Source organism: Micromesistius poutassou (genome assembly GCF_964030765.1).
Source record: "Micromesistius poutassou genome assembly, chromosome: 7".
Classification (NCBI taxonomy): domain Eukaryota; kingdom Metazoa; phylum Chordata; class Actinopteri; order Gadiformes; family Gadidae; genus Micromesistius; species Micromesistius poutassou.
Genome location: NC_140277.1, coordinates 5,835,748 through 5,850,130, shown reverse-complemented (window position 1 = coordinate 5,850,130; position 14,383 = coordinate 5,835,748). Strand labels below are relative to the sequence as shown.

Sequence of the window (14,383 nt, the reverse complement as noted above, 5' to 3'; positions counted from 1 at the left end):
GAGTTGTTGCAATAGAATCAAGGCATGCTGAATAAGAGATGCAGAATCATTGAGTTAGACGTCAACAACCAGTTTTTCAATGCGAGGCATTAATAGATTGTTCTCAAATGCCTCTTTCTGAATAACCTTTCCATAAAGCACTTTGTTTTAACCTTGAGGCAACATTGTAAGTGTTATTAGCGTGATTAGTCTGCAAGATTTTTTGGGGTGATTCACTTCTTTTTACATTCAGGCTTTTGGCCAATTTGTACATACTCCAAATTGAGAGACTGAAAACACAATGTCTTGCATATTCCATGACTGAATCCATATATTAATCCATCGATTTTATTGGTTTTGCAGTCTACTTGAAATAATCACTTTTCACAATATAAAATACATTTTTAATTAAAGAAAAAAATGTGTGTTAATACAGAAACGATGCGTCATCATTTCAGTCATTAGTAAATGCAATTAAGGAGAGCTAGTATGCAGTATCTCACTTTAGGAGACAGACAGCCATAATGTGATGGAATGATAGAAATCCTCCTCTGTCTTACCTATTGGACCTCAAAACTTTATACAACCCCCATTGACTAGCGCATGTGCATACAAGGGCCTGTATTGAAATAAATAGGTAAAACTGCCCTGCAGTTAAAAAGACGTGTTTATGTTTACTTACAAAAAAAACTAAAAAACTACTACTCGTTTCTTTGACCAAAGCTGCTTGAAAAACACATTTCCTTAGTTTGAGTGGTTGCTTCTCTTTGTTTTTGATTAAGTGGTTGATGTACCCATGCTGTACATCCTTGGTAAAGGCTTATCAAAAACCTTAAATATACGTTGCTACTTACTCCTACAGCCCCAGCTGTGTCACCCCTCAAAACCTTTGCTAAAACCAACATTACAATTCCAATGGCATCAATTCCCAACTGATGGCAATGCAGACACTGCTTTCAAAACATGCACTTCCATTTCTTACCAATGCCCCTCCTCAGTCACTTCTATATATGTATATATGACATTGAACCATCGATGGGCCACATTAGTCAGCGATTATGAACATCATCGTATAGACAACCTGTCTTTTTTTGGTATTTTAATATTTCTACAAATTGCAGTTCTACTATGAACTACTTAATTCAGACCATGTCTTCCACCACAGAAAGTCTCTCTCTATTCGAGCGAGAGACTCCGCTAATGCTAGGTATTTATGAGCGCATACAAGTACGGGGACAAAGCTTTTTCTTTTTTTTTCGTATTCATAAATACCCTTTCTCTTTCTGGCTTTTGCTTTAGAAACCCCCCCCCCACCACCCCCCACACACACAAATTACAAAATCAGAGCCTGGGTGGGGGTCGCGTAGGAGGCGGGCCCGGGGGCCCCGGGGGCAGGCGAGCGGGGGGTGGACCAGGGGCCGCCTGCATCATGGGCGGAGGGGCCCTGGAGGGGGGCGTGGTGCGCGGGCCCCTGGTGGGCGGTTTGGCGCGGGGCACCGAGGACGAGACCAGGGGTTGCTGCTCAGGGGGCGGAGGAGGGGGGGAGTGGGAGTGAAGGGGAGGGGGAGGGGCCGGGGGCGGAGGAGGAGCAGGAGCAGCGCCTGGTGATGGAGGGAGGTTCCGGACCGGAATAGACTCCTCCCCTTGCACCCGGTGGAAACGTATGCAGCGGCCCTGCGAGAGAGATAGGACGAGGAAGGAGAAATCTTAATTAATCACTAGACTACATCTTCAATACACACAGGTGTATCAAACTAACACTTTACAATAAGGGTACATTGATTAACAATTAACTAAAATCAGTTAATGTAGCAATAAGCATCACTATAAAGCATAAGCGTAGCGATTAGGGTATGGGTAAGTGTGCCAGGGTTAAACCTAACCCTTTTAAATAATGTAACACCATTAGTACATTATTACTTGACCATGTTAATTGTTTGGTAATACTTAGTTAATGCTGCATTAACTGTAGTAGTCATGTGAATTATATTTGTTACTAAATATCCTCAATCATCATGACATGATTTCTGTGATACTGTCTCTGTAGCTGCTGTCACAAGGGGGCTTTAGGATTTTTTGGGAGTTTTTGGAGCAGATTGGAAGAACAGAGGCCTGTGTGTTGTGGCCCCGGAGAGAGAGACATAGAGCTGCTACTGTGTGTTCTCTGTTCTACGTCCACACCTGCACTACAACAGAAGCGATGCTGCTTATGTCACGTAGAAATACACACACATACACACTGGCATTTGCCGACCCTCCATTGCAGGCAGTCACTTTCCCATTCTCTCTCTCTCTCTCTCTCTCTCTCTCTCTCTCTCTCTCTCTCTCTCTCTCTCTCTCTCTCCCTCTCTCTCTCTCCCTCTCTCTCTCTCTCTCTCTCTCTCTCTCTCTCTCTCTCCCTCTCTCTCTATTTCTTCCCCTCCCTCTCTCTCCCTCTCCCTTCCCCTCCCTCTCTCTCCCTATCTCTCTTCCCCTCCCTCTCTCTCTCTTCCCCTTTCTTGTCCTATCTCTTGACACAAAACAGAAATGGGTTTATGTCCTTCTTAAGGTTCACAGAATGTAAGCAAAGTCCAGGACCCCAACAATGGTCAACGAGGGCGGGCCCCCTCAGTGGCCCTCAGTGTTTAACATAATTTACAAGTCGTGGAAGAAAACAGGGACACTTCCCTTATTGTTCTCATAGGTCGTCAGGCTCTTTTTACCCCATCTAAGTGCTGCTAACCCTTTAAAAAACAGACACACACACACACCCACACACACACACACACACACACACACACACACACACACACACACACACACACACACACACACACACACACACACACACACACACACACACACACACACACACAATGAATGAATCAATGGGTTAAGGATAGAGGGTAGGGCCTTTGAGTAGCAGCCTCTTGGTGGTCTGATTTTACACCTTATTAACCAGAGAGGCCCTTAAGTCACACTGGGACCATTAAGAGATCTCACCCAGCAGTGTCCTTGTGTCATAGGGGCCATTGTATGTATAGATATATGTGTGTGTGTGTGTGGGTGTGGTGGGTGTGTATGAGCTGTGTATGTGTGTTGTCGGTGTGTATGCGCTTGGGTGGGTGTGCATATGTGTGTTTTTTTAGTGTGTGTATGCACATGTTTTTGTATGAGCGTGTGTGTGTATGTATGTACGTATATCTGTGTGTGCATGTGTGCATGCCACGTGCATTCGTGGATGTGTATGAATATGAGTGTCTATAAGCGTGCGTGTCATTATGTGCGCGTATGAGCGTGCACATGCGTGTGTGTGTGTGTGTGTGTGTGTGTGTGTATGCATGTGCGTGTGTATGAACGTGTGGGGGGTTATTGCTGCATCCTTGTCCTTGTGAATGAGCCAGTTTGTGAGCAGCAGAAGAGCAGCCCCACACCAGGGAGAGCATATGGACACAATGAGATCACAGTCTCATGAATGTGTGTGTGTGTGTGTGTGTGTGTGTGTGAGCTGTGTGTGTGTGCGTGTGTGCATGTGTGTGTGTGTGTGTGTGTGTGTGTGTGTGTGTGTGTGTGTGTGTGTGTGTGTGTGTGTGTGTGTGCGTGCGTGTGTGTGTGTGTGTGTGCATGTGACTGTAAGCAGGCTTCCAGCAGGACATATGGGCTGAATGACACCACCACAAGCTAATGAATAACAGAGAGAGTGTGTTGTGGTGATGGTGGTGGAAGGGGTTGGACAGAGGGAGCAGGGGAGGAAAGTGAGGATGGTTGCAGTAAAAAGCTAATGAGGCGGACCAATTCAAAAGACCAGAGGTGGAGGAGAGGAGAGGTGGCTGGTGAGAGGTTTAACGTTTTGTCTTAGGTAAAAATAAATGATTTCCTCAGGTAGGTGATGATGTGTCTGAGAGGGGTGTGTGTGTGTGTGTGTGTGTGTGTGTGTGTGTGTGTGTGTGAGTGAGAGAGGTCAACCGCAGGTCACATGGTTCTCTGCCAGTGTGTGTCTCCCTGTGGCACTCAGAGATGTGTCGGGAGAAGCCTGGTGGGGACTGATGTTTTACTGATGTTAACCCCCACCTCCTCTCTCCTGCCTTAAATTACACACAGCCCAGACCTCCAGAACCTCGGCCAATCCCCCCAGCGGAATCCGTCTCAGATGTACCCCTGTCGGAGCCACAAGACCTGCCCCCCTTGATGTTGCTGACAGTCACACACCAATACACACACACGTGCACGCACACACACAGACACACACACACACACACACACACACACACACACACACACACACGCATGCACGCACGCACACACACACACTAACTGGGTTCTGTCTTCACTTACTGTTACAAATTACACCAAGTCCATCATGAATAGAACCATAGCACCCAGAGAAGGAAGCCATAGATAGAAGAGAGAGAGAGAGAGAGAGAGAGAGAGAGTGACACAGAGAAACAGCGTCTGAGAGAGAGGAACGCAAAATGCTGTGTGTGTGTGTGTGTGTGTGTGTGTGTGTGTGTGCTTGTGTGTGTGTGTGTGTGTGTGTGTGTGTGTGTGTGTGTGTGTGCGCTTGTGTGTGTGTGTGTGTGTGTGTGTGGGGCAGGCCCATCAGCTCTGGGGACAATGGAAGGAAGATCTCTTGTGTCACAATATGGCTCGTGGCCTTTCAACTCCCCATCTGTTTGTGTGACGCTCACTCGGAAGGTGGTGACACGCGCATTACACTGACACATTGTGGCACATGCACGCATGTGCACACACACACACACACACACACACACACACACACACACACACACAGCGATGTGAACCCATAGCGAGTGTGTGGCAGAAACTGGCCGACCACTGATGGCCGTTTGCAGAGGAGTTAGGTCCAGCTGAATGTGCTCTTTCATCGCTCTCTCATTCCTTTTAATGTATCGCTTTTTGGCGTTTCTATGCAGCGATGGATGGTTTTATATATTTGTATAGTTTAGTTTACTGAGCATAGCATTACGATTCGATCTTATGCACCGCACACTGCAACATCTATATACCTGTCTAGTCATGTGATTTAGATTCGACTCAGGGGCTACTCCCTTGACTCATGTGGGTGTCCATTCAGGGTGACTTAGTGCTTTTGTCACCCCTAGTCACCAAATATTCATAGTGGAACAATAAAACAAAATCAGGGCCGTATCTCACGATTGATCAACAAAATCAACGCTGACAGCCCCGGTGGCAACAAAAGTCGACTCCCGCCTCCACCTCCCAGCCGCCTCCTTCAATGTGAAGCGCAGAGGTTTATTTTCCTCACTTAATGGCGCGTGAAGGGAGTTTTGGGGGTCATTGTTGAGTGGCTGTGTGAGCCGTGGGCCCCGAGACAGAGGCTGACAATGACTCCCGAAGACTCTCCCCCCGTCCTGACAGAGATGGATCGATAGGGCCGTGGACGAGGGGTGTGGGGGGGGGGGGGGGTGGATGAAGTGATGAAAACAACGACGTCTATGTTAACGTTTTATAGACAGGAACACGTGTTTCGTTGTACCGCGCGTGCTGGTTTCGCCGCCTGCTGCTGGGTTTACTGTCTTCTTGGCTAATAGGTGATTTCATACAAGGAACGCGCAGCAGTCGTTTACTGTGAATGGGCGAGACGGCCCGCAGCCATGCAAAAAGGGAGACAATGACGCCATTTTCTCCGGGGCAGATGTGTCACCATGGCAACCCGTATGATGGGGGGAAAACAACTTAGGAGGGAAGAGTTGCCATTCACATGCCCGAGGTCGGTATAATTGGTGCACATGGTGGAGTGAGACTCAATTTTGTCATAGGTTTCCAATACTGAAAGTAATCGAGTTTAGGAACAAAACTGTCTAAAAATATCCCGAATGGAGTAGAATGGTGCAATACTGTGTGGATATAATAGCAGAATTGTCTGAGCAGATGGGATCGGTAGCTCACTCATCCAGAAAGAGTGTGTATGCGGTTGCGTTTGTGCATGGCGAGTGTGTTTATCTGTGCGTGTGTGTGTGTGTGTGTGTGTGTGTGTGTGTGTGTGTGTGTGTGTGTGTGTGTGTGTGTGTGTGCACGCGTGAGAGCGTGCACATGCATGTGGCAGATCAGTAGCAGGAGAGAGCCACAGAGAGCTGTTTGTAGTTAGCTCAGTGGCACCTGTCTCCTCTATACGATAGCAGGGAGATGCTGGAAGTAGACTAGATGCCTTGTTCACACCAAACCTCACCGTGTGAGCAGGACAAAACAATACTGAAATCGTGAGGTTTTTGAACCTGTAGCTCTGTAGCTAAAATGTAGTTATGTGGTGGTTGGGTTGTTATTATAAAAAATCTGGTGTAAGCCAAGTTATGTGTGCTATGAGATAGCTTATCTACTCTCTGTGGGAGTGCGTTACAGTGCAAGCTAAGCTAGTTTTTGTGTGGGAGTGCACTACGGTGCAAAATAAGCTGGTTTGTGTGTGTGAGTGCGCTACAGTTTCAGCTAAGCTAGTCTGTGTGTGAATGCGCAACAGTGTAAGCTAAGCTGGTTTGTGTGTGAATGTGCTCCATTGTAAGCTAAGCTTGTTTCTGAGTGCACTAAAGTATAAGCAAAGCTGGTTTGTGTGTGAGTGTGCTATAGTGTAAGCTAAGCTAGTGTGTGTGTGTGTGTGTATGTGTATGTGTATGTGTGTGTGTGTGTGTGTGTGTGTATGTGTATGTGTATGTGTGTGTGTGTGTGTGTGTGTGTGTGTACGCTACAGTGTAAGCTAAGCTAGTGTGTGTGTGTGTGTGTGTGTGTGTGTGTGTGTGTGTGTGTGTGTGTGTGTGTGCACTACAGTGTAAGCTAAGCTAGTTTGTGTGTGTGAGCTACAGTGTAAGCTAAGATAGTGTGTGTGTGTGTGTGGGGAGACTGACCTGGTCCCCTGGCTGGGGTCTCATCAGGGACACCTGGTCATAGCCTCTCCTGAACAGAGCCCACAGAGCGTCCAGCTTCCCCTGTAGAGCACATAGAGGGACAGTCAGAAAGACAGACAGACAGATGGTTAGAAAGATAGACACAGGTAGTCAGACACACTCAGACAGATAGTCGGATAGTCATGACTTAGTATGGCTTGGATGGTTCCAGGCACGTCGCGTTTCCATCTAAAAAAGTACCTCTTCAACGTGGGCGGGTCGTAGAAAAGAACCTCCTCAACGTGGGCGGGTGGTCATTAGGTTTTAATCCCGGGAGACGGGATTCCCGGGAAATCTGATTGAGACTAATTTATATAAATAAATAACAACGAAATGACTGCGCGTCTATTTTTGTCATATGGTAACATTGATGGAGGCGAAACTCGAGCCCTGGGAAAGGAACGACACAAAAACGAAACAGCGGAACGCTGATCCTTGTCCCCCTCCAGCCACGCCGAACACACACAACCACGGCGGACACACACAACCACGCGCAGCCTAACTCTAGCCCCGGGAGCGACACACATGGCGAACCGCTGATCCGTGTCCAACTCGGGAGCGGGTCCGTGGACTCCAGCCACGCCGGACACAACTTAACTTCACGTGATTATTCCCGTTTGCAGCTGCTGGTCAATCAGTTGCCAGCAACCAGTTGTTCCAACCTTGGAACCTCGACGGAGGTGCTACTAATAAAAGTACCAGGTACCAGGTACTTTTTTTGGCGATGGAAATGCAAATGAAAGTCGAGGCAAGTCTGTGAAAAAGGGGCAATAGACAGGAAACCAGACGAAAGAGAACCAGACACAGACAGACAGACAACCAAGCACAGACAGACAGACAACCAGACACAGACAGACAACCAGGCACAGACAGACACACCTATTTACAAACAGACAAACAGGGAGTGTTTTAGGAAAACAAATCAAAAGGTTAGAGAGTAAACAAAAGAGAGAGAGGTGTACCTTGATGGGAGTGTACCATCTCCTCTGCTGCGGGGGCCGTCGGGGGGGCTTGCGCGCTCTGGGTTCGTATGGCTCAAACTCCTGGTCGGGCATCTTGACCACGGCGTTCTTGGGCTTGTCCAGCTTGGCTCCCTCCTCAGTGGAGCCCTTCTCTCCCCACCGCACCTGGGGGACGGACCAGGGACACGCCACACCTCAGCCTCCCACCTCCTCAAGGAGCGCTCACAGAGCCGTGCATGTTGAAGGTTTTATGTGACTCAATCAGAGGTGCAACTCACAATTATTTTAATAGTATTAGTATTATTTCATAATCAAATGATTATTATATATTTTCCCCCTATTAATGGGTGAATAATGATGTCTATTAAATGTCATAAATAATAGAAAATGCCGTGACCAATGACCAGAGTTCAAAGTGATAATATACTATTCATGAACCAAATGTTTAAAGTGAACTGCATCATTAAGCAGCAAATGTTTGTTGTTATTTGTACTTACATTGATCAATGACTCGAACGATTAATCAATCATCAAAATTGGTTTAGTTACATTTTCTGTTTATCAACTAATGAATCAGCTAATCGTTTCGGCCCGAAACTCAATGTTAGTGTGAGTGTGTGTACCTCCATGCGCTTGATTCCTCCTACTCCCCGACCTCCGTAATACGAGGCATCCACCGTGGGCCACTTCTTCTTGGGCATCCCGTCCTCGTCATCTGATTCCTGGGATGAGAACACCAGTCAGTCCCTCGTCTCACCTCGGATGATCCATATCCTAACCTGGGACCCACCACTGCTGTGTCTCCAGAGTAGTCCCATTCTCTAGCTTACATGTCATGTTTTTATGCGAGGTAGTGTAGTGGTTAAAATGTTTGCGAACTGGCTTTGAGCCCCTATGTCCACAGTGTGCATCTGAATTGACCGATTCACATTTGAATTCTGCCAAATATGATGGTTTTACACAGCAACATCTTGAGCGTGCAGAACTGGCTCTCCAGGCTGGCGCTGGGGAGAAAAGTAATATCCTGTTCCAAAGACCTTCCATGATTCATGCATATAAATAAACCATCCAATCAAAACAAAGTGCTGATTGCCCGTGATGGAAGATACTGATGTTTAAAGCTGACTTACTGGCTCTGGCGGCGGGGGAGGGGCGGGCTCTTTGATGACCTGAGGAGAAAAGGGGAAACACAATCATGGTATCTCATCCATCACCTAAAGAGCCGCTGCAGTGATGTCATGGCGATGGAGACCTACTCACCAGCGTACAGCACAGGGGCCAGAGCCACCACATCAGCATCACCCCGAGCAGCAGGAACAGCACCAGCAGGGAGATCAGCACGATGGTGCCGTCAAACTGGGTCCACCAGGAATACACACACAAGCATGAGTACACAGACACACACATACTGTATATATACATATATATATATATATATATATATATATATATACAGTATACACAAAACACAGGCATGAGGAAACACAAATACACACAATCATTAGAGCGCACGCAAATACACACAAACATGGCCAATCACACACATACACCACACACACAAACTCTCACACACACACACACACACACACACACACCAAACACACACACAATCAAGAGCCCACACACTATATACACAAGCAACGCCAGTGCCAAACACACGTACACGTACGCCAGACCAAACCCCAAACAAACAGAACAACAGACAGAACCGTCGCATGCGGAAAAACGACAGCATTGGAGGAAGTACTCACAGCCTCCTCTGATGACAGACAGAGCAGAGGAGACGTCAGAGCGGAGACGGAGGAAGAGCAGAAGACGGCTACCAAGAGAACAAGAACACGACGAGGAAGTTTAAAGAAGGAAAAACTGAAGTTCACTGCTAATAAAGTAAGGAAAGGGCGGGGAAAGACATGCTTCTCACGTGCACTGACTGTTACTGTTAAGGATACGACGCACAAGGAGTGTGTGTGTGTGTGTGTGTGTGTGTGTGTCCCATAGGCGGGCTTCTGGTGAGGCTGTGTACTCACACATTCAGTAGTGGTGATGTGCACGGAGCTGGTGATGTAGGAGAGGCCCTCGTTCATGCTGACCTGCAGGAAGATGACCCTGTGAAGTGAAACACCCACAATGCATATGACCGGGAACATACACATGAGGTCCTTTAACACACACGTACACAAAGTGGACACTGCGGGTATTTCCTCTCAGGCAGGACAGGCACCTGCTCGCTCACTTTTATGTACACTCACACACAAACACACATATACACACATACATGTATGAGACACAAACACGCACATACAGTATGTGCGTACGCATGCACACAGTTGTGCATCGCCTTTAGACAACAAAAAAGTTGCCCTGCCCACAGAAGGCATCTCTACTTAGGCTTGGATTGAACCCAAGTCTATAATGTAGGAGCCACAGATAGCTGAATGGCTTCCTCTGCTCTCCAGTGTTTAGTGATGCAGCCATGGTGATAAGACAGTGATGTCCAGGCCAGGAAAGAGAGGAGCGATGGGATAGTTTGTAAGTAGAGCTGAGAATATGCCAGAGTGGCCATAGTGAAACAATTAACAGTCGATCAACGTGACGGCGATCGGACATCACATTATTTTGAAACCGGAGTTCACAACAGAGAATGAGATGGAGAAACGTCAGAAGGTGGGGAAGGGGGACCAGTTTTGTGAATGAGAGTGAGAAGAGGCAGATCATTGGGTCGCAGGTTCTGGCTGGTTGACGGGGGAGGAGAAAGGGGGGATTGTGCTGCGGTTGCGGTCTGTGGGGTGTGTGGAGAAAGAAAGGCATTGAGGTTAGCGCTGAAATTTGAAGGGGTGGGTGGGCGGCGGGGGGGGGGAGGAGGAGAAGCCTGAGCTGGGTCCTCAGGGGAGGCAAGAGGAAGTGGAGAGATTGGGGGGGGGGGGGGTGGTGGTGGTGGGAGGTCCCTCCTGCCTTCCTCCCTCCAGGGACTCCCACATAGCCCTCCCCCACTCCCCCTCTCTGTCTCTGACTTCCTGAAACACTGCCATACTGTTCGGCCGCTCCGCCCCTGTCGCCCGCCCACCCCGCCGCCGTCGTAACTCGTAACTCTCGCCGACAAGAGGCAGCTCCTAACGAGAGATACAGGTGGCAGTCCTCTCACTGCTCCCTCCCTCTTCTCCAGATGGTATGTCCTCCTCCTCCTCCTCCTCCTCCTCCTTGTCCTGTTCTCCTCCTCCTCCTCCTCCTCTTCCTCTGGAAGGCAGGCGGGCAGACAAGTAGGTGGAGCTCAGACGTATCCCTTCCTCGGCGACCGAGAGATCTCAGCGCCTATCAATCATCAATCTGCCCACTATATCTGTCTTTTGCCCCATGAGAGCCAGCGCACGGGTGTGCACGTGTGTGTGTGAGTGTGTGTGTGTGTGTGTGTGTGTGTGTGTAGCTGCGTCCGGAAGGTTCCCTGAGTCAACACAGATTTATGTGATCGCAACCGTAGCGGCTTCATGGTATGCGACAAGGCTGGAAGGATAGAAGAGAGTGTGTAGGGTAAGGTGTGTGTGTGTGTGTGTGTGTGTGTGTGTGTGTGTGTGTGTGTGTGTGTGTGTGGATTGGTGGTGGAGGCATGCTTTGAGCTGGCAGCTTGGGTGGAGGACCTCAGTATCTTTGGGGGCTCAACAACACAACACCGTTGTGACACACACAATACGCAGCAGTGACACATATTGACGCCATCCATCGTGTCAACCAATCCACCAATCCACATTCAGATCTGACTTGAGAAAGTGACAGCCGAAGGGGGGGGGGGGGGGGGGGGGGGGGGTGGCACTGGGAATACCAACATATTCAGCAGACCATCACAGAACATGGATCCTAGGACTACAAGGGAATCCAAGCCACAGCCACCTGTCCAGGCGATCCACGCCGACCCATCTCCTGCACTGGCGTCGCTCTCCCCACTGGGTTTGTTCCTTCCTCCATCCATTACGTTGGAACACAGGGGCCTCGTGAGCCAGCTGCCCGGCCCTCCTCCATGGACCTGTCGGCCATTCACCGGCTCATTTCCTCCCCAGCAGCATGCACAGCGGCTGGCTTTGGGGACGTGCCGACTGTCCCTGGTTCTCTTCCATGCCGGGACGCCTCCTTCAGGCACCATTGAGGTGCTAATGATGCTCCGTCCTCCAGAGCAGAAGGCTGCGACACACATACACACACACACACACACGCAAAGAAGCGCGCACACACACACACACATACACACACGCACACACACACACAGACACACACACACACACACAGCCAGGTATTTCTGGGTACTTAGACACATGTGGACTGAAAACCCGGGACATTTATCTCACTAGAGTTTCAGCTCAGTCATTTGAGCTGAAACGTAATTTGGATATCTGGAGAGGGCACAGCGCCCACAGAGCAGCCCAGCCACGGCCGTGGTGTGAAAACAAAATAGCTCCCTGTTCTCACGTCTTCAGGACAGCCAATGACTCGTTTCACTGGCGGACAAGACAAGCTCAAACCGGGGCTGGGAATCTGAGTGACAGCCACAAGACAGATGGAGACTGGGGGGGGCGTCTGCGGCCGCCGGGCATGGTGTATAATTATGCATGGTGGGCTTTGGGGGGCTTGGGTGGGGGGGTGGGGGGAAAGGCCTGTCAGGCCTCACTCCTCTCCTGGCCTGGCTCCGAGCTCCCCTCTGTCTCCTTCCACCGTAAAACTAACTTCTGTTGCAGGGAGCCCGGCCTCCTCCAGCCCAGCCCTGGAGGAAGCTCTCTCACTCTCTCTCTGGGCCCCGGGACCAGCCCCGACACTTTGGGACCAACATGTTGTCAGACATTGATGGCAAAGAGACCCATGTTGGGTTGCACGCACGTGCACATACACACAAACAAATGCGTCGTCGGGACACACACAAACACACGGAAACGCACACCTACCCATGGAAGGTGTGTGGTACCTACACATGGAAACACACACACAAAGTTACGTGAATATATTAATTGTGACTAAAATATGCAATTATTTACAAATTATATAACCCTTGTTTATATAATTACTGAATGTGTCAATTGAATGTGTATATATTCCCCTTGGACCTAGAGATACCTCCCTTCCTCTCTCTAATTGAAGGGGGTTAGTTTGCATTTTGCATTGCCACTGTAACAACAAATACAACAAGTAATATATATATACAAGTCTGATACTGAGGCCAATCGACTGACTTCTTTGTTATGTCGATTCCTTTAACTAACTGTCTTGCAGCCTTGCTTGCAGCCTTGCAGACATTTCCACTTACACACACATCCACAGTGTATTGCAAACAACTTGGACTCTCCAGCCGTGGCCGACTTCAGCCATGGCCAATCCTGAACTCTCCACGATGGTCACTCCCCCTCACCTTTGTTTCCTTTGTATGAATGACCCACGATGTGAAAGTTTCCCTTTAAGAATCATGCACACCCATTGTTTCATTGAATGTTTGCTTGGTCAATTGCTGCCTGTATCTTCCCATCCTATCTTCCCTTCCCTACCCTGTATCTTGATCATGCTCTAAAATGTAATCAAATATTCTGCTGTCAGTGTCCTAAAAATAAGTTATTATCCATCACACACCCACACACAGATGGATGGCCACAGACACAGACACACACACACGCACACACAGATGGACAGACACAGAAACAGACACACACACACACAGATGGACGGATGGACACACACTCATACACAAGGATGGACGAACACACACACACACACACACACTCTCTCTCTCTCTCTCTCTCTCTCACTCTCACACACACACACACACACACACACACACACACACACACACACACACACACACACACACACACACACACACACACACACACACACACACACACACACACAAACACACACGCACACACACAGAGTCAAGCTGGTGTGGCGCTCCTTCTCCAGGAGGCTCTCATTAAGTGGTGTTCCTGGACTACTGTTGTCTCCTCCTGATTGGTGTCTGGCTTCGTTAGACGTGACAAACACTGATTGATCACAAGACACGCAGTGACTTTGGATCCAATTTGCTCAAGGGCGCCAATCTCGTGTTTCCAACAGGACAAACTTGTTTACAGCAGCAGGCGGAGGCATGCCACTCCAGTGTTGAGAAAAGGAGACATGGAGGAGAGGGAGTGTCTCCGGAGCGGAGACTGAGTCAGTGGCCCTTCGGCAGCAGCTGAACTAGAGTGGAGTGTGAAGGGGCTTTAGCTGTAGCAGCTGAGGAGGAGGTGGAGGTGATGTCCAAGGTGAAGGTTAGTGTGCTTTACCTTCCCACTTCCTCTATGACGGGCGCGGGACAGAGCAGAAAGGTGTCCTCGATTCCCACCGGCTTCTCATCTGTGAAGGCAACACCATGCAGGCCGAAGTTTTATACATAGTTACAGATTTAAAGTCATACCGCCTATTAATGGTATTGACTATTTATTTGCTTTTATGCAAAGGTGAATGCAGTGAATGTTGCATTATTTATATAAATGGTATTAACGAGCAGGTAGGGCTTAGGCATCTTTCTTGAGGTTA

At 48.7% G+C, this 14,383-nt stretch overlaps 1 protein-coding gene across 1 annotated transcript in view; it reads right to left on the bottom strand.

Moving 5' to 3' along the window:
- Positions 1-412: 412 nt before the first annotated feature.
- Positions 413-14,383, bottom strand: part of antxr1d (ANTXR cell adhesion molecule 1d) — a 26,082-nt gene continuing 12,111 nt past the window's right edge. The window contains exons 11-18 of the mRNA XM_084470525.1: positions 14,131-14,200; positions 9,865-9,943; positions 9,098-9,193; positions 8,968-9,006; positions 8,461-8,559; positions 7,838-8,002; positions 6,837-6,917; positions 413-1,653 (exon numbers count right to left, since the gene is read on the bottom strand). Coding sequence (XP_084326651.1) covers positions 1,321-1,653; positions 6,837-6,917; positions 7,838-8,002; positions 8,461-8,559; positions 8,968-9,006; positions 9,098-9,193; positions 9,865-9,943; positions 14,131-14,200 — 962 coding nt within the window. The 3' untranslated portion in view covers positions 413-1,320. The remainder of the gene's footprint in view (positions 1,654-6,836; positions 6,918-7,837; positions 8,003-8,460; positions 8,560-8,967; positions 9,007-9,097; positions 9,194-9,864; positions 9,944-14,130; positions 14,201-14,383) is intronic.